Below are 21,608 nucleotides of genomic sequence, written 5' to 3'. Positions count from 1 at the left end.
TGTGTGATTTATGACTATTACTGAAGGCTACTCACAACCGAGCTAACATTGTTAGCTGGTGTTAGCTGAGGTTAGTGCATAGAGAGCTAGACTTGATGGATAGAATTAACAACCTGCTAGCTGCAAATAATCATGTTCGGTTCAGCAATAGTAATAAATCACACAGCAATTGTACATTCATGTAGTTGTGAAAAGCATGACCAATATATTAAGTAATCCAACGTATTCAGAGTATGTTACTCACGTAACTTAACAGAATACGTTACAAACTACATTTTGGGGCATGTATTCTGTAATCTGTAGTGGAATACATCTTAAAAGCAACCTTCCCAACACTGGTACTGGTTACTGGTAATTTCCTGCCTGTTGCCTTAGAGAAGCCAGTCTGAGTAGCTGCTTCAGCTGTCTTTGTTTAAACAGATAACAGATACGATTTATAGTGACACAGCTCATTCGACTAAGCTGTTAGAGAATATAATAAAGCTAGTCTAAAGCTTTTCTTGACTTACAATGAAGCCTTCATCACTGCTATTGAGGGTTAACCTTAAGCAAGCAAGGTGAACTAATCTCACAGTGATGTGCAGTGTGTACAGTTATGCTGGATTCAATAGGGGGAAACCTTGCTTTATAAGGCTTTTCACATCATGAGTGTGTAGGAGTCAAACAGAGTCAAGCACCAGCAGTCTCTGTGCTGCTGCTGTCATTGAGAGTCACTGTACTGTGGCTTTCAACCCAGCTGACATTTGCTTCCTAGAGCTGTAGAAACCAAAGTCACAGTCGAGGTAGAAATGAGTTTCTGGAAGCAAGACAGAATTTCAATGTCATACTACATCTTGACGAGTAGACACACATGCAAAAGAAACAGTGTACAAACCTACAGTAACATACAAATAGTGATGTAAGGCATGTTTACGTCTCACAGGACAGCAATGCAACCTTTTCACACAAATTGGTAATCTATAACTCTTCTCTGTCTTCTAGTCTGTTGTCTGAAATGTTACTGCTAAGCAATCAATCGCTGCTGTCTGTGTTCTTTTCAGTTTGTCCTCATACTTTGTGGCTCAGACCTGATTTCTGCTCTAGTGCAGTGTTTTCCAAAGATCACATGTCAGTCAAACAGCATGACTGCCTCTGAGAGAGTCTTATTTTTTTCTTAGGTTCTTTGACTGGGGATTTTCTATTAATCAAAGTTCTGTAGGCAGCAGTTTGTTGCCAGAGTATCTGTAAATATGAATTGTTCCTTTACTTTCAATTCTAAACTTGAAAAGAAAAGAAAGAAAATCCACCCCATGCCTGCATAGCATTTTGTCTGCCATAGAACAAGAGTGCAGAAGCTGCTTTCACTGAGTCAGAGGAGGATGAGTCACAACAACCTCTATACATTTAATATAATCCATAATGTAGTGGTTAACACATTCAGCTACCATGTAAAAGGTCTCTGGTTTGTGACAGAGAGAGGCACCATTTCTGGGAGGATGGGTGTCAGAAATAAAAATCAATTCAAATGCATGAATCTGCCTGATCTAGTGACCGGAGGAAAGCATTTTTGAGCAAACTTCTCCCTTAGTTCTTACATGCTCACAAGTTACTAATTTAGCTTCCAAGATTCAAAATTCAGTTGACACATTGCCACACCCAACACACTGCACTCACACACCAAGAGCCAAGAGCAATGAGAAGGGAAACGTCCGTATCAAATTTCAACAAAAGATACATCATAACATTTAATTTTGACAGACAAATCCGACCAGTCAATCATCTTTGTGTACGCAGTCTCATTGCTGGGGTTTGCAGCCTCAGTGTTGATTGAATTGCCTCTCTTTGTGTAGAACCATAACCTTACATCAAGACTGCCATTAGACATTTTTTGTGTCTGTAAAAGGCGATGATGAACTTTGCTTATGCCAAAACCTTTAACCCGACCAAGTTGCGAGCAGTCTGGTGGATGATAAGTCATTTAAGCTATACTGTACTCCACATTCACTGGTTACGTTCCATATATTTTTAGATCCAATAAAAAATTTGTATTCACAAACATTTCCGAAATGCATCCATGTTTTATTTGCAGTTAGGCTTTCGCTCTCTTTTTTAAATGCTCAGCCCAGCTGTGGCTGATTGGGGCAGAGCCAGAGGAGTGTCACTGGCATCAACCTGGTTAACTTCAAACACTGTTATTTCCACTCCATATCCTTCAAAGTGACATAAAGAGTCCAGAGGGACTGAAAGGAAGAGTGAGCAAAAAGCCAGTTTTCCTGGCAGCATTGGCACATCCTTTCAGTCCAAGTGCAGTGATCGCTGAGATTTGGAATGCTGTGATTCGTTTTTCTTTACTTTACTTGTGAAAACCACTTTAGATGTGTATACATATAGATAGGTCCATTCATTTACCAAGCATCATCCCTTTGTATGTCTTCTTCTTCCCTCTTCTATTGGTCCTCCTATGATCACGATAGCCAGCATTGTATACTGTTCTCAGTTTAGCCAGAGGAAAACTGTGCATTGATTTTCTGAGAGTCAGAGAAAGTAGGTGCTCACTGGGAGATCAATTTTCAAATCTGAAGACAGATGGAGTTATAAGTCTTAACAATGACATCATCATTGGCGTGAACATCCCCTTTCCAGTCAATAATGGTTCAGTCATTGTGTGAGTCTTTCCACTTTTTAAACGGCTTTAGCTTTTTCTCACTGAATTGCAATAACACGTTTTATTAGTAATTATAAACCTTCTTGTACAACCGTCAACAATCAGAGTTCATCGTGCTCCGCTGAACACAGATGAGGTGATAAAACATCACAGCAACTAGAGACACTTGCAGAGGGGAGAGTAATCTGCCTCTACATAATGGATATAGATTCAATTTATTTTCAATGTAAAGTGAGTTGACAAGGCGGGACACCAGAAGAAAATGACAACAGCTCTTAATTGACCATTGCTGGTGTTGTGCACTGGTGCATCAAGGAGTTCAGCAACAATCAGGCTTGGCTTTAAGTGCCCACTTGCATCTCCCACTTCTTCCTCTGTGTCCTGCTCAATCTTTTTATGATAACAATATTGGTGTTGGCATGCAAGCATCTGCAGTTTCTAACTTTTACTTAAAAAATTCAACATACTACCTTTTGAAATAGTGAGTGATGGTGAAGATCTAACACCCACTAACGGATAACTAGCTGCTGTACCTGACTCAGATCATGGTGCTATATATTAGTTTCATGCAGTTCCTGGTATTCTGATGTATGTACTTTTACAGGATCAGAAAAAAAGTCTGTCTCTATTTTTGTTGTGTTTAGCTGGTGACACAGTGGGGACCTATCTGAACCTATCATGGGAAAGGATGTGGTGTAGTAAAATGTCTGTGATTTCAACAGTGGGCAGACCTCCTAACTCCTCAAATATGAATTGTTTAACTGAAGCACAGAATCCAACAACAAAATGCATTCTGTTCACAACCATAAATGTATTTTCTTCTGTTGAAGTAGACATAGAGAACAATGGCCTTCATTTACTAATATGTACATGGACTCTTGCCCTGGGCAAAAAAGAAGAAAGTTTATGCACTATTAGAGCTGTGTACTCGTGTGCATGTTAGTAAATCAGAATCATTTGGATGCAACAGACTTGTCCAGTTTGCATATAATCTGCGTAGCATCTGCATGCTACCACAGTCTCATTTCTACTGCAGGGAAGTACTGCACTGTGATGACTGCTAGGTTGAGCAAACGGCCTAAAATTTGAGTTCAGCAGGGTGCTGCTCTCTGCTTGTACGTGATTTCTGTGATCACTCAATGACTTTATGTGAACAATATGTGCCCACTCCCTCTTATTCTTGTATTCTAAATGTTTTAATTAACTGCGCTCTCGCACTGCAGGCTTACTTGTTGTTCCTAGAGTATTTAAAAGTAGAATGGGAGGCAGAGCCTTCAGTTTTCAGGCCCCTCTTCTGTGGAACCAGCTTCTAAACACTATCTCTACTTGAGATTAGGCTTCAAACTTTCCTTTTTGCTAAAGCATATAGTTAGGGCTGGACCAGGTGACCCTGAATCCTCTCTTAGTTTTGCTGCAATAGGTGTAGGCTGCTGGGGGATTCCCATGATGCATTGAGTGTTTCTTCTACAGTTACCTTTCCTACTCACTATGTGTTAACAGACCACTCTGCACTTAATCATCACTTGTTATTAATCTGTGTCTCTATTCCACAGCATATCTTTATCCTGTCTTCCTTCTGTCACCCCAATCAGTCACGGCACTTGCCCGCCCCTCCCTGAGCCTGGTCCTGCCAGAGATTTCTTCCTGTTAAAAGGGAGTTTTTCCTTCCCACTGTCACCACAGTGCTTGCTTTCATATGATTGTTGGGTTTTCTCTGTATATATGGTCTACCTTACAGTATAAAAATGTGTAAAATGCCCCCAGCCGACTGGTGTTGTGATTTGGCGCTATCTAAATAAAATTGAATTAAATTGAAATTGAATTACAAAAAGTTAAAGTCTACACCTTTACATTTAGTATATTTAGTTTTCTTTAATTTACATTTTTTATTCCCTCTATTGATCGTCAAGTCTCAATTCCTACTGCGAAATCTTGATAGTAAGGTCAAAATTTGAAATTAAACCACAGCATGGAATCATTTGACTAGAGCTATTCAACAATGTCAACACTTCAGACTGGTGTGAAATGGTGTGGACAGTATTTTCTTTCATGATTTCTTTCATAACCCTTATTACCAAATGAGCATGATCTAAATAAATTAAATAGGAGATTAACATCTTTATTCACTCCCATTCCCCATGGGATGGACGTAGAGACCTAAAATTCATTCCAGATACACAATATAACCATCCCTCCCAAACAGTGGTCACAAATCAGTCCAAATGTGTGGTAGTGGGCACATCTGCTATATTGAGATAATCCATCCCACCTCACAGGTGTACCACATCAGGATGCTGATCTGACATCATGAGTAGTGCACAGGTGTACCTCAGACTGCCCACAACAAAAGGCCACCCTGGAATGTGCAGTTTTTTGCACTATTGGGGGTCTGGGGACCCAGAACCGGTCAGTATCTGGTGCGACCACCATTTGCCTCATGCAGTGCAACACATCGTCGCATGGAGTCTATCAGATTGTCAATTGTGGCCTGTGGAATGTTGGTCCACTTCAATGGCTGTGCGAGGTTGTTGGATATTCGTGGGAACTGGTACACGCTGTCGTATACGCCGGTCAAGCACATCCCGAACATGCTCAATGGGTGACATGTCCGGTGAGTATGCTGGCCATGCAAGAACTGGGACATTCTCAGCTGCCATCTGCCCTGAACAATGTGAACCATGATTCATCCGTGAAGCGCACACCTCTCCAACGTGCCAGACGCCATCGAATGTGAGCATTTGCCCACACAAGTCTGTTACGGCGACAAGCTGGAGTCAGGTCAAGACCCCGATGAGGACGACGGGCATGCAGTTGAGCGTCCCTGAGACGGTTTCTGACAGTTTGTGCAGAAATTGTTTGGTTGTGCAAACCAATTGTTCCAGCAGCTGTCTGGGTGGCTGGTCTCAGACGATCTTGGAGGTGAACCTGCTGGATGTGGAGGTCCTGGGCTGGTGTGGTTACACGAGGTCTGCGGTTGTGAGGCCGGTTGGATGTGCTGCCATATTCTCTGAAATGCCTGTGGAGACGGCTTATGGTTGAGAAATGAACATTCAATGCACGGGCGACAGATCTGGTTGACATTCCTGCTGTCAGCATGCCAATTGCACGCTCCCTCATTGCTTGTGGCATCTGTGGCATTTTGCTGTGAGACAAAACTGCACATTCCAGGGTGGCCTTTTGTTGTGGGCAGTCTGAGGTACACCTGTGCACTACTCATGATGTCAGATCAGCATCCTGATGTGGCACACCTGTGAGGTGGGATGGATTATCTCAATATAGCAGATGTGCCCACTACCACACATTTGGACTGATTTGTGACCACTGTTTGGGAGGGATGGTTATATTGTGTATCTGGAATGAATTTTAGGTCTCTACGTCCATCCCATGGGGAATGGGAGCAAAAACAAAAGTGTTGCGTTTATATTTTTGTTCAGTATAGTTACCAGTCTGACATTGTCAGTTCCCTGTTTGTTTTTTCCTCACTGGTTTAGGTCTACAGGCTGAGCGGCGCAATCAGCTGACAGAGCAGTACTATTTTAAGCAATAGAATATGTCTCGTGTGCATTACTTTTCCCTCGAACAGTCTCTCACTGTCGTTCTCTAAAACCTAAAAGAGAATTATGGATTTGATCAACTGGTCTCTGAATGCTATTGACACCCTTTTCTCAACGAGAAGTCTGGGCTCAGGAGAGCCCGAGTGCCCTGGAGGGACTTTCCCTGCCGGATACACGATGGATGGGTGGCAGGAATGGAGGATCTTGTGCCTGGCGGGACTGTCGATCAAGGACGCTGAAGATATCTACCTATTCGGAACCATGATAACAGGGTTCTTGCTGATCGGAGCTGGCTTGGCCCTGACTTATCGGAGAAATAAGAGAGCGGAACCAGCTGTTCAAACCCCCCCCCCCCAAGGCATGGAACGAGGCGCGACCTCTCACACCGAATGCAGCATGGTTAGCACCTTGGAGACGCTTACAGCTGCCGTGAAGACTCAAACTAACACCATTGAGCGTATGATGGGATACATCAGAGAGGGGCCCGCTCAAAATGACACCCTTGAGCGAAAGTTGGATCACATCGCAGAACGGATCACTGCAGTTGTGGGGTCTCAGAATCAAAAGAATGACAACACCACGGAACAGAAGTTTGATACCATCATGGGGAGGCTCGCGGCTCTCCAACGGGAGATCGAGAGACCAGTGTCAGAGTGCTAAATTCGAGCTGCTCGCATAAAGGAGAAATCAACAATATTCAACATATAGACACCACGGCGTCAGCTGCTCAGGCCCAAGGCTAGAGCCGACCAAAACAACTCCCTGATAACGACTGTGTGATGACTATTCTTCCCATCCCATGCAAGGCCACCTGGGTTGGCTGGCAGACTGTTTACTTAGCCTGATAGGGCGAAGGACACTGTCTCAGCTGGACTCTGGACACGCACACACATACACTTACATTGATAAGCCCGCACTCATCCCCCTCCCTTTCCAAACGCCTTCGATGCTTGTTTCCTGTGGGGGAAGACGGCGGGTCTGCGTGCCGCGCTGAAATGGTAGCGCTGTGTAGGACGACTGTTGTGTTCCTTCGGATTACCCCCCCCCCATCCAACCCCTGTGGCTTGTCACGTGCTCTAATGTTGTGATGTGGACATTAATGTGCTCTCTTTGCAGAGGAGTTTTTTTTTTTGTTTCCTGTTCTCATGCTGTCCTCCCATAGGTGCCCAGCGTGAGAAGAGGTCTCTTTTTTTCCTGTTGTACTTTTCCCATTGTTGTGTACTTTTTCAGTGTTTTCTCTGTAATGCTGCCGATCTCCGACTGTATTCCCATGTGATGTCTTTGTTGCGTGTGTAAGTCTTTGTTGCGTGTGTAAATCTATTCCTCTGCGGGGCAACCTGCATATGGCCAATAAAGCATTCATTCAATTCTCTTTTCCCATGCACAAACCATGGAAACCTCATGTCCTTGTTTTTCATTGAGTAGAACTTCATACTTGAGGAAATACCAAAATGTAAGTGCGGGGTTGGTGTAGCTCAGGAGGTAGAGCAGGTCAGTTGCTGGTTGGGACGGTTGGTGGTTCAATTCCTGGCTTCCACAATCTGCATGCCAAATATCCTTGGGCATAATACTAACCCTAAGTTGCTTTCTGGTGCATCCATTGGAGTGTGAAAGTTAGAAAGCACTTGTGATTGTCAGGATACATGTAGTATTTCATGTCCATTTTAAGGTGGATTGATCCACTTTTGCAGCAAGCCTCAAGTGGCCATTCAAGGAACTGGTGTTTAGTTTGAATTTTCACCTTCAGAGATTAGTGCTTGGTTGAAGCATAAGAATACAGAAGTAAATTTTGTGAGATGACATTTGGAAAGGGTCTGTCAAAGACAAATGCACTGAAAGCTGGTGAAAACTAAAAGCAGACAAACCATCAGATGAAGTGGAAGCACAGACAGACTGTATGTGCGCACTGTTAGTGTGTCACTTGGTAGGTTAACAGCGACAGCAGTAAATAAAAGTGAAATCAGTGAAGTCAGTAAAATCTTGCAATGAGCAGATAATGCATACAGTACAAACTGTTACACATATACAGACACTGGATGTGTTTCAACCACATACAGAGATTGCACCATTGACAGTGCACGAATGATGCAAGACTATAGATATTTATGCATTTGATGAAAATGCTGCTGTCATTAACAGTACTTTGATATATGACTTCTCGGTGATAGCTCTGTTTGCCAGTGTTCTCCACAGATGAGAGTTGCCATGGGACAGCGATGAGAGCGTCTGCTTGTCTGTCTCTCTCTCCGTCGTCTTCCTTTATTGTTTTGCTTCCTTTTAGCTGCTCTGCCTCTGCTAAGACAGAGGCTGTCAGGATTGGCTGAGAGCTAAATTGCTCAGCGCGAGCTCGGTCACAGCTCAGCTCTCCTTGAGATAATGAAATGACAATTAATGAGAAAGCTGTTGCCATTCGCTCATTTGTTCACTTGCAAGTCGAACGGCAGTATGTAGAGACAGACAGAAAGCACTGCAGTCGTGGCAGGCATTGGAAAGTGCCCAGCGGTTGTTTTCATATTAAAGCTGCTGTTAAAAATTCATGTGACTATCACAAAACGAAAGTTTAGCCCAGTGGTCAAACCATGATTCAAAGGAAATATCATTTCAATACCAGACTGAAAACAATTTCCAGATAGATTTCTACCTAAATCTAAATGTCAACAATCAGAATACATGTGCTTGTCTGTCGAATTATGTGGGTAGAGACTTTGGATGCACCTCTAGAGAGATATGTCGCACGTGTGGAAAAGGTATATCCTTTATTAACCCAGAGACACTTCAGTCGATACATTATTTACCATAGCCTGGGCCCTACACAGCAAAGAGCCAAACAGAGCTCTGGCCTACTGAGATAGTCCCTGACAAAATGGCAGAATACACACATATTTCCTCAAAAAGAAAGAGTGAAAGCAGGCCCTTGGGCATCTCATAAAACCTCTCTCCAATATGTGCTGTGAAGTCAAAATTGTAGCCCAAAAACCACAGAGAGTAAAAAAATAAATTCTATTTAATTTCTGTCTGCTGTTGTTGTCCGTTAATGCATTTTCCTCCCAAAGTCAATACACTTGTAGAATAAAACATAAAATTATCTTAGTAGAAGTAACATGCTCACAGAATAGGAATTGCATACTGTATATGGATTTGTGTTTTTAAAAGACTCCGGGCAGGCATTTTATGTTTCTGCCTGTAAATACAATTATTTTAACTGAAGGCAAAAGCTAGTAAAGTATGACATGAAATTGCATCATTTCTGTTATTATGCTAGTGGGGGATGTGATAAAGCTGTGTAATCTAGTTAGCAAAGTCCCTGTTTGCATGGCTGATCAAGCTAAGCTTCGTGTGAGTGCATTACAATAAAAAGGCTCAGTCAAGTACACAAAATGAAAATGGAACAAAATGACTCCAAGGTGTGGAGCACACTGCAGCATGGGACGATTCAGTGCTTACCTGGTATTGGTTGGCCTTGGCGAGTTCTTGATTGGCTGACTCCACATTAGAAGAAGCTGTCTGGATGTAATCTTCAATACTATCTGAGGAAACAAAGAACAGATTGGATTCCTTTTAATATAACAACATACAACAATACTCATTCATTCACTGACTTGCTCACTACTGGTTTGTAGAGCCTCACAAGTACTACAGTTGCAGGAATTTCACCTCATCAGAAATCACTGCACATCTATAACATTGTACATATTGAACAAAAATGATACACAATATCTGTAATAGTAGTATAGAAGTAAAAACACCCCTGTCAAAACAATGCACTACATATTTGCCATACATCATGCCTCAGAAACCAGTGTTGCAAATATATACTTTAAAGGCCTTCAAAATATGAAACAATCTTTCTGCCATCATCATGCTGAAGATTTGATTGCCAGCAATCTTAGTTGCCCATCTCAGCGTTGTGGACGTGTACAGGTCTTGTAGGGAATTGCAGCCAATCATCTTCTCATTGAAATGGACGACACACTGCAGTCTGGCTTTGTCCTTGGCAGTGGCAGCAGCGAACTAGATGGTGATGGAGGAGGTGAGGAAAGACTCAATGATGGAGGAGCTAAAATTGTACCATCACGGACTTAGACAGGTTATATTTCTTCAGCTGGTGCAGGAAGTGGCTTCTTGTTGAAGTAGCTGATCTTTAGGTCCCACTTTAGGTGCTGGGAGATTGTTCCCAGGAAGTGGAAGGACTTGATTGTCTCCACTGGACAGGCATGCTGGAATATGGGAACTGGTGGAGCTGGAAGTCCAGTATCATCTCTACTGTTTTGATAGCATTGAGCTCCATGTTGCTCCAGACTCAACCCCACCTGAGGTGAGCCCTGAGAGCGTGGTGTCAACCGCAAACTTCGGGATTTTAATGGAGTGGTGATTGGAGGTGCAGCTGTTAGTGTATAGAGATATGCAGAGGATAAAGTACAAAGCCCTGAGGGGAAGCAGTGCTGATCCACTGAAAGTCTAAACCATACCAGTCTCACATGCTTCCTTGAATTGAACTGGGAGATCGTATCCTGCAGCCCAGCTGGGAGGATGATATTAAAAGCATAACTAAAGTCCATAAAAGGCAACCTCAAGTGCAGTGCCATAATAACTGCATCATCCACTGACCTGTTGGGTCTGTATTCAAGGACCAAGATGGGGACGATGAAGTATGTGAGATGGGACAATACAAGCTTAGATGTCAACCAGGACTTGTAATTACTAGAACTCACCCTGGCGTGTGATGCATTATACTTTAACTTAGTGCTCCATGTTTACATATAATGGTGGAGTGCTAAGTTAAGACTAGATTAAACTCAGTTGTGCATAGCTGGAGACCCGAGTAGCCATTCCTGTTATACTTCTTTAAAGTCTGCCTGGGCATAAACATGCTTGGTGGATTGTTATGTAAACTCTCTGTGGACTAGTTCACATGGCCATAAGAAACAGGAAGACACACTGATGCACTCTCACACTTACTGTCTGATGATGAAATTTATCTCATTGGGACCCAAGCAGACCGTAGTGAACATAGTCACTTTGGCTTCAAAAGGCCAACATGGCAGCAGCCAAAGCTCCAAGTTTCAGAGATGGGTGACATCTCTATTGTTCATCGTTTGTATAGTTTAGAGGTAAAGCCTACTCTTTGTTTTTTTTTTAGCAAACTGTGTGAGATTCTTTTCGATTTAAACATTTCATGTGAATATCACGATGGCTGAAGCCTGTTAATATGCAGCTGCTATCAACCTGCATGTGCTAAGCAGGACTTGAAACAATTACTCGTGCTGAAGTTAGCAGGTAGTCAGTATACCCTGCAGGAGCTGCTTTCTTAGACTACAGCATCAATTAATGTTCAATGGGAAGACATGTTACAGTAATCTGTCAAAATAAAGTTCACAAAGTCAGCAGTTCGTAAGCTTTTGACGTTGGCCTCGAGGTGTGGCCTCATTTAACCTCCTATAATCTCATATAACTTGCCTTAGTAGCCTAATGGGTACTACTGTTGTACCTTTCTGTGTGTGGAGACAGAAATATTGAGAAAGTCAAGATGGTGCAAAGGACAGAAGCAGGAAAAAAGACAGAAACAAGACCAGGACACAGTTCATAGGTAGCTGGGGCCTTATGTACTGTTTTTAACCACTGCAACCCTACACTGCTTATCTAACTGAAAAATTATCAAAAGAAATGTTTCAAATCTTGTGGTGATTCAGATATATTCATAAGTAACACATTAATGATGCTCTTCTTGGCCTTTCATTGCAAGATTTTTAAGTAAATTTGTGCCCGTCCGCATCCGACCCCCCTTCTGATTTACAGTATTAAATCTTTCTATTAAGAATCCGACTTTAAAAGAAAGTTCATTTTCTGTTATTTTAACTATGATTAATTCTCGTACAGTACATTAACAGAGGCTTCAAGGTATTACCACTGAAAGGAATTGTGATCATAGCACTTGAAATATGTGCCCTGAAATTAACAAAAAAAGAATATGAGCAAATATATAATATTAACAAAGATTTAGTAGTTACTTCCCTTTGTCATCACTGGCATACGCAGATGATGTTACATTTAAAAAAAATCATCCAAATAAATGACAGAAAGAACACTAAATACAACCTTGCTGATTCATCTGTAATAACACTTTGCACCGGAGAAATAGTCTATATTTGATCCATGAATATACATTTACATTTATAAACATAAAAAAAGAAAGTTAGAATTTTAATGCTTCTGCGTAATATGAAAAGACCAATGGCTGGAATACTTTGCCACCTGTGGGAGCAGTGTTAAAGAAGTGACTCTTCATTGTTACTCTTGACACATAATCAAGCGGTACCAGGAGCTACTGGTCTAACAGTTAACACTGCGACAGCAGCAAGACCTCCTCTTTTAAACTTGTCAATACACGGACATTAATGGGATGAGACCGATGCGTTTAATGAAGTGGGTGGTTCAAAATCTTTGGTATCACCACACATAGTTACCCACATATATTTACAGCTGGCCAATAACAGTGAGAGTACTATTGATTGTTTTGGTGTAGTGAGAGTAAAAAGGTTGCAGCCAGCTCAAAGATGTGTCTTATGTTTAAGGCTTCAGTGGCCCCTGATAATTACTGCACCAGTTGAGCTTGTAGAGAATTAACTTTTGAACTTAACAAGAGGAGGTGGTTGGGTGAACGAATTGTGCTGATTGACTAAAAGCATTTACTCTGTAATGGTGAGTTAAAGAAGATGGGGAATACATGCTTAGATTCACCAGCTCAAGAAGTAAGCCTGATTAATGGACTCATTAATTAATTCTGTTTTTTTTCTGCCCTTCTGCTCAGAGGATGTTCTTTGCCATGATTAGGAAATATTTGGCTTTAAAGAGGTAACTTAAACTAAACCCAGTAGTTAAAGATAATAAGTAAGATTCTGTGGGTACCAGAGTTTAAATGTGTTTAAATAGGTTTTCAGGTGATCCACCATTTCACCAAAAGGGTATAGAAGGCAACTGCCTTGAAGACAAGGGACCACTGATGATCACTGTATGTCTATAGGCAATTTTAATCATTAAAAAAAAATTAAGAAGCACTCTCATTCCAGGACATAATGCAATGGCACAAAGCAGTTTGTGATATCCTCCTGAGAACCGAAGAAAAAAATATTCTGATTGAACATTTTTTGTGATTTCCTTTCTTTGGAGCTAAAAGAGGCCACCCAAACACATGAGATATCAATGGAAAGCCCAGGATGTCCTCTATTCAGTACATCAGGACTTAGTAGGGTATCTCAAATAACAAATAGTGTCTATTACAGAGGATATAGGCTGGTTCTCAGGAAGAGGATATAGTCATTCATGTTGGTTTGTTTTTATCCAGTTTGGTTCTTTTTGAGTAATTAGTATATTATTGTACTGTATCTAATGTTATCATTACAGTTTGAGTTTAGTTCTGTTTATCTGACCTCCTTTTAGAGCCTAAAACTATCATTTGACTTTTTATTCGTATATTTCTTTGCATTTTTCAGGGTAAAATGAACCTCACTTTTCCAAAAACTACTATGTCCTTATTCCTGCTCAGCTCAGCTTGTCACATATGCTCACAAAGGGAAGACTCTTTTAGTATATTTGAGAGAGTTCCAGAACCTTCCCACTGGACAAACTGCAGGAATAGCTGGGGCTCTGGATGGTTGTGTTATCTTCACTCTAATGGACCATTTTGTTCTTTTTCTTTTATTTATAGCAATGGCGGTTCATGGAGCGTCTCAACAGTTCCTGGATGTTAGCAACATACACTAGCTGAGTCACAGAGATATAGCACAATAAAAGTTTGAGACACACTTGTAAAGGCTAAAATGTTGTTTCTTAAAGACAAGACTGTATATTATCCAAATCACACGAATCAAATTACCTTGTGTATTAAAACATGTTAGCAGGTTATCCAGCAATTGGGCAGATTAGGCAAGCAAACACAATGTGTATTATGATCAAACAAAAAAAGTTCTTCAGAACAGAACTTCTTGCTGGCTAAATATAACTTTATGACATGTAGTTGTCTAATCTGTTTAATTATGAGTATGAGCTATTATGATAAAAAAGATACTTGCATAACAATCAGGGGAACAACTATCTATTTTGTAATATGGCTATAGATAAAGAGTTGGAGCATATTTGAGAAGACTCATAAATATAGCTTCTACCCATATAGCCAGGGGGTCTGGCCCGGATCTGGTATCAAGCCGGCACTGCTGGCTGACTTCTGGCATGATAAGACGTATGTCATCCAGATATGGGCCAGGCCTGGCATAGATGGCACGGTCTATGTGATGGCATACCATATCTGGCTCGATTGTGGTTTGGGTTATGTGGCCCAGGCCCATAGAAAACAGGTCTTCCCTGGATCAGGCATCAACCTGGCACCTCTGACTGACTGGTGTCATGGCAGGGTGTATGTCAACTAGATGTGGGCCAGGTCTGGCAATGATGGCACTATTTATCTTTCTATTTTCCTATTTTAGTTAGAAGACCCAAATGCCATGTTGCAATACTATACTGCTATGGTAGCCAACATTTCAAATGCAGGTTTGACAGGTTTGTGAGTGTACACTTTATCCAAACCTAGTGACGGTTTACTCATCTTTGCCAGTGGGTGGCTGTAGCTCAGGAGGTAGAGCGGGTCACCTACTGATCGGAAGGTTAGTGTGTGATTGGGTGAATGTGGCATGTTGTATAGAGCACTTCGAGTAATCCTGGAAACTAACAAAGCGCTATATAAGAGTCAGTCCATTCATTGCCTGAACAGTGTTTCTGTCACGGTCTGCAGAGACAGGCCGTGCGGTGGTGTGTGTAATGGACCCAGGTGCGTACACACGAGAGTAGACTGGAGTAAACTTAACTGAAAGCGAGCCTTTATTATGGCTGAAGACAAAGTGTACAAACAAAGCAGGGATAGCGTGACTAGACTATAACTAAACTGGGAAAACTAATACTGTGACAAACTAAGAAAACTCAGAGACTATGATGATCACTGCAAAGACTGACCGTGAAAACATGGAGGTGAGAACACAGACGACGCAACACAGACTACATGAAACACAGAGACTAAATACACATGAGGGATGATCAGGGGAAGTGGCCACACATGGGAGCACAGCTGACACACATGAACCTAGCGACAGGACAGGAGAAGTGAAACTGAATACGCTGACAATGAATACAGACTTTCAAAGTAAAACGGGAAACATGGAGATTAGACATGACAAGAACTAAATATAACCACGCAGACATGACGCATGAACCAGGGAGACTTAGTACAGGGGGAGATGACATAAACAACTAAGGAACAAAACTAAACTGCAATCTAGAAATTAACTAGGTGAACTAAGATAGGTGCAAATGAATACAAAAGATACATGAAATTCAAATACTGGGTCGCTTGACCCGGGACCATGACAGTTTCACCACATTACTTTTGCACTGTTTTGCATGTTCCGACACATGTTGTCATTATATGGCTTGATTAAGGTACACATTAGGCTGACATCTGGGGCAAGAGCTGAAACTGTTCTGGGCCAGCACAGGGCCAGCAGTGTGTCTACAACTGGCCCGTGGCTGCACACAACTTACTTCCACACATGGGCCAGCACAGGACCACCACTGGCAAACCAGATCTGGGCCACCAAAGGGCCGTCATTCTTTGCGGTATGTGGGCCATGTCTAAGCACATTGTGCGGACCAGATCCGGGCCATACCAATTTTGCTATGTGGGTAGGCTCTGCGTTCCTGTTGACCATTACTGTTTGTATTCTTTTGCAGCTCAACTGCTGGGAAAAGCAGAGAAGATGGAAGACTCAAATGAGACTGAATACATAGGATAAGTTTAAAATATGCCACCAGTGCTGAAATTATATAAATATATAAAGAAATTATATATAATATCTAATTATACATAACACCAACATATCTAAGAAGACAGATAAGGCTTACTAAGACTTTCAGACTAACATATACATATATATATATACATATATATATATATATATATATATATATATATCCATCCATCCATCCATCCATCTTCTTGTCTGTGAAGGTTCTCAGTCATCCAAGTCATCGTTGTCTAAGGAGCTTGGAAAGAAAAGTGTCTGGACTTCTTTGAGTTCTTTAAGTTTTGAGATCCCTTCCCAGACGCCTTAACGCCCACTCACACCCTGGGCCATCTGACCTCAGGAAATCACATGATAGGGTGGGGCCAGGTTTCACAATGAGCTCACCCAAAACCCTGGCTGATTGTGACCCACACCCATTTTCACACCTTGGCTCATGTGATTAGGTAGAGGATCATCAGGGGGTCCTTTTGTCCTCTATTTGGGGGATACTCCCACTGGGTTTAAATCTGGGACTCTCCACCGTTTGACCCTTAGAACTAAAGAAGCTTCTCTTATGAGAGGTGAAATGTCTTCAAGCAACTTAAAGAAGTCCAGACTCTTTTCTTTCCAAGCTCCTTAGACCATCCATCTTCTTCTGCTTTATCTTTATTCTTTATTCTTCCGCCGGGTCGCAGGGGCAGCAGCCTAAGCAGAGAAGCCCAGACCTCCCACCTCCTCTAGCTTATCCGGAGGAACACCAATGCATTCCCAGGCAAGCCGAGAGATATCATCTCTCCAGCGTGTCCTGGGTCTGCCCCCGAAACCTTACCCAGGAGGCGCCCAGGAGACATCCTTGTCAGATGCCTGAACCACCTGACCTGGCTCTTTTCGATGTGGAGGAGCGGCGGCTCTACTCTGAGCCCCTCCCGGATGGCTGCACTTCTCACCCTATCTCTAAGGACTCTAAGGAAGAGGCCAGCCACCCTTCTGAAGAAGCTCATTTCTGCCGCTTGTATCCGCGATCTCGTTCTTTCAGTCACTGCCCACAGCTCGTGGCCATAGGTGAGGGTAGGGACGTAGATTGACCGGTAAATTGAGAGCTTCAGTTTTTGCACTCAGCTCTCTCTTCACCACGACGGACCGGTGCAGTGTCCGCATCACTGCAGTCGCAGCACCAATCTGTCTGTCGATCTCCGGCTCCCTTCTCCCTTCAATCGCGAACAAGACCCCGAGATACTTGAACTCCTCCACTTGGGGCAGGAACTCATCCCCGACCCGGAGTGGGCACTCCACCCTTTTCCTACTGAGAACCATAGCCTCAGATTTGGAGGTGCTGATCCTCATTCCCGCTGCTCACACTTGGCCATCACCCGATGAAGCCAAAAGAACCACATCATCCGCGAAAGGCAGAGATGAGATTCTGAGGCCACGGAAGTGAAAGCCCTCCGCCACTTGGCTGCGCCTAGAAATCCTGTCCATAAAAATTATGAACAGAATCGGTGACAAAGGACTGGCCTGGCGGAGCCCATCATCCACCGTGAACGAGTCCGACTTATCGCCGGCAATGCGTACCAAGCTCTTGCAACGGTTGTATAGGGATCGGATGGCCCGTAGCAATGGGCCAGACACCCCATACTCCCGTAGCACCTCCCACAGGACACCCCGAGGGACACGGTTGAATGCCTTTTCCAAGTCCACAAAACACATGTAGACTGGTTGGGTAAACTCCCGTGTGCCCTCAAGTCGAAGTCAGCAGTGCTCCGCCAGCACTATACACAGTGCAGGTAGAGCACCGCTTTCCCCTCCTGAGATGAGATATGGTTTGCCAGAATCTCTTCATGGCTGTCCGAAAGTCTTTTTCCATAGCCTCTCCGAACTCCTCCCACACCCGAGTTTTTGCTTCAGCCACTGCCCGAGCCGCATTCCGCTTGGCCTGTCGGTACCTTTCAGCTGCCTCCAAAGCCCACAGGCTAACCAAGCCCGATAGAACTCCTCCTCAACCTGGTGGCCCCCTTCACCTCTGGTGTCCACCATTTGGTTCAGGGGTTACCACCACGACAGGCACCAACCACCTTGCGGCCGCAGCTCAATGCAGCAGCTTCAGCAATGGAGATGCTGAACATGGTCCATTCGGACTCAATGTCCCCAGCCTCCCTCAGAATGCTGTTGAAGCTCTGCCGGAGGTGTGTGTTGAAGATCTCACGGACTAAGGCCTCTGCTAGGCATTCCCAGCACACCCTCACTATGCGTTTAGGTGCACCAGGTCTGTCCAGCGTCCTCCCCCGCCAGCTGATCCAACTCACCACCAGGTGGTGATCAGTTGACAGCTCAGCCCCTCTCTTTACGCGAGTGTCCAGAACATATGGTCGCAGGTCTGGTGATACGATTACAAAATCGATCATCGACCTGCGGCCTAGAGCGTCCTGGTGCCACATGCACTTATGGACACTCTTATGTTTGAGGTGGTCGTTATGGCCAAACTGTGAGTTACACAGAAGTCCAATAACAAAACACTGCTCAGGTTCAGATCAGGGAGGCCGTTCCTCCCAATCACGCCCCTCCAGGTCTCGCTGTCGTTACCCAAGTTAGCATTGAAGTCTCCCAGTAGGACAACATAGTCTCCAGGTGGAGCACCCTCCAGCACTCCACCCAGGGACTCTAAGAAGGCTGGGTACTCTGAACTGCTACTCGGCACATAAGCGCAGATGACAGTCAGGACCCATTCCCCGACCCTAAGGTGCAGGGAACAAACCCTCTCATCCACCGGGAAGAACCCCAACGTACAGGCACCAAGCCGAGGGGATATTAGAATACCCACCCCATACCGCCCCGCCCCCTCTCCAGGAGAGTCCAGCCCCTCTCCAGGAGACTGGTTCCAGAGCCCGAGCCATGCGTAGAGGTGAGCCCGACTATATCTAGCCGGTACCTCTCAACCTCACACACTAACTCAGGCTCCTTCCCCACCAGAGAGGTGACATTCCATGTCCCAATTCCCAGTCTTGGTAGCTGGGGATCAGTCCGCCAGGGCCTCCGCTCCTGGCCGCTGCCTGGTACACAATGCACCCAACCCCTACCGCGCCTCCTGCAGGTGGTGGGCCTGCGGGAGGTCTATATATGTGTGTGTATAAATATATATATATATATATATACACACACATTAGGGGTGCAACGATACAGAAAATTCACGGTTCGGTTCGATACTTTGGTGTCACGGTTCGATATTTTTTTGATACAAAAAAAATGTTCATGCCTTTTTAATTTGTCATTTATTAAATTTTCACGGCACACTCCGCACCACATCTCTGTGCATTCATCATTTGTTTGAAGCCAGCTCACCTCCTGCAACTACTTTTCCGAGAATACGTGCTTCTTTTGTGGTTCGGACTCCTTCTGACATTTCTTTGGAGGTGGAGGAACATCACAGTAATTGCTTAAAGGAGCTTGCTTCTTCGACATCTTTAAGAGTTCTAAACAAATGTCTGTCCTCCTCCTGAAAATCTTATGTACGCAAGCACGCCTTGCAACTTCTTATCTTGTGCGCGTTTTTTATTTTGACAGCGGATGCGCACCTGCGGACCACTTATGTGCACCCCTGGTTATTTAGCTCGTCATATTGCAGCCACAGAAATTATTTTGTCCATGATAAAGCTGCACTTTCTTTTTGCCTTATAGTCTGATTCGTCATAACTTTTCCGTTTTGTGGTAAGCTTTTCTTTGGCTGTCACTTCTTCACCCTGACCTGTCTTATTTGGCCCAGCAGAACTAAAATATATATTCTGCTACTTTTACACACGCACCCACATAACGCTCAGCGATTCTCTGCGAGATCAGCCTCTCACATGTTTAAGCTTGCTGCAGGAGATTTCACTTGTCATGCTTGCATAGTAAGCTAACGATTGATAAGACGATGTCAGAGGAATTGGTGTGCCAATTATCATCATTCACAGATCAGTGCTGTCGCTCTCTATACACAGTTAGCACGATTGCAAAGTGAAAGCAAAAAACAAGCGCAAATTCAAACGCGATTTCAATATGTCACATATTGACAGTGGCTCACCGATGCCAATGACATAATTACCCAGCTACATTTCCGAAAGAATGCAAAAGCATTGACATATATTTTTCCTTCCTACGGTAGGCCGACGGGCAGGGCAGAGATAGATTTTGGAAGCCCGACTGGAAAAATCGTTAGACCCGGGGCGTCGGGCTAGCAATTTTGCGAGCCCTGTATCTGATTGAGGAATCACTCATCTTTGGAAAAGAGAGTTTATTACAGTGAAAAGGCTCTTTCCAAAATAAAAGCTATACTATACGCTTCTTCTGGGCTATATTCTCAGCAGCATATTAAACATATCAGGTCCCCATAAGGAGAATCACGTGCTAATGGCTGTCTAAATGACTCGGGTAAAGTTTGTAGCATGCGTGCTTGTTGTTTTTGTCTGCTTCCACTTGTCTTTGCACTAGGATGATGTCGGCGTAAATGTTCAGTCATATTCGTTGTGTTCCCACTAGTGCTGTCAGCGTTAATCTGAAATGACGTTAATGCCACAACACGGCAAATCTCCGTTAACGAGCTACAGTGGATCGCCCCGTGCATGGGGCTGGACAGCCAACACGTTAACGAGCTAACTGCGCTAACACACTAGCTCCCACCCATGTAATTGAGCATTGCATGGCACATCCAACATACTGTTTTACTTTAGTCCATGACGCGCTTACCTTCAGAGTCATACGTCACATGAAAACCAAAATAGTTCCAAACGCCAGATCTGAACGAGGGTGGGGGAGGTTCAATTTGCCATGTTGCAAGGAGAGCTGTGAATCTGCGTTCGACTACTCCGCCTAGGCTGCACTGTCGAGTGCAAATCCACTGAGCGCTCAACACAGACAGCATCGTCAGAAGGAAAGTTGATAAAATAAATTAAAAATTTTGTATTGTTCGATACATATGCGTACCGAACCGAAAGCACCGTATCGAACGGTTCAATATCGATACGAGTATCGTTTCACCCCTAATATATATATATATACATACAAAGATGTAAATTCATACACTTTGCTGTGCTATAAAAATCCAAATCAATGCACTTATTGACTTCTAATTATTGAAAAACTTAATTCTTTCTGTCTATAGTCACATCTTCTAATTGCTCATTAAGCAGTTCTGGGAACTGTGAATGTGAATCCATATGATAACTACACGTTCTGAATCCCCGCTGATGCCACTCTTACCATACAAAGGCTCTGGAAATACCAAACAAACACAGATCTTGTATATAAAAAGAAAGTACTGTTTTCATGTGTATAAACTGATGCTCTTTTAAGTAGTGTGCCAGAGTAGCCCGCATGAATAGGCCGTGAAAGTGCTAATCCTTCCTTTTTTTAGCCAGTTCTTTTCTTTGTGCTACCTGCTTTTTCCACAAATGCCTTTACAACACAATCAAATATTATTTCTATTTGCCACTACACCAAGAAAAAAAACAGGTCAGGGCAATTTCAGTGCATCTCTTTTAATGGGGACAGGTCCATTATTGCCTGGCTCTGTGGTGGTCAGATAGGATGTCTGCTTTGGTATAATGC

The 21,608-nt window shown here is 43.4% G+C and overlaps 1 protein-coding gene across 10 annotated transcripts in view; it reads right to left on the bottom strand.

Annotated features, from left to right (window-relative positions):
* Positions 1–21,608, bottom strand: part of tsnare1 (T-SNARE Domain Containing 1) — a 292,734-nt gene that overhangs the window by 66,481 nt on the left and 204,645 nt on the right. For 6 of the 10 annotated variants that reach the window (XM_082551056.1, XM_082551053.1, XM_082551057.1 and 3 more), the window contains one exon: positions 9,643–9,725. In XM_082551056.1, the coding sequence (XP_082407182.1) occupies positions 9,643–9,725 (83 nt within the window). Of the gene's footprint in view, positions 1–8,517; positions 8,566–9,642; positions 9,726–21,608 lie in introns of those variants that run through there. The other 4 variants (XR_014279539.1, XR_014279540.1, XM_082551059.1 and 1 more) reach the window with 3 other exon arrangements.

The sequence above is a fragment of the Aulonocara stuartgranti genome (genome assembly GCF_965226115.1).
Source record: "Aulonocara stuartgranti genome assembly, chromosome: 11".
Lineage (NCBI taxonomy): Eukaryota > Metazoa > Chordata > Actinopteri > Cichliformes > Cichlidae > Aulonocara > Aulonocara stuartgranti.
The sequence above is the reverse complement of the archived record's forward strand: the minus strand, read 5'-3'. Positions and strand labels throughout refer to the sequence as shown.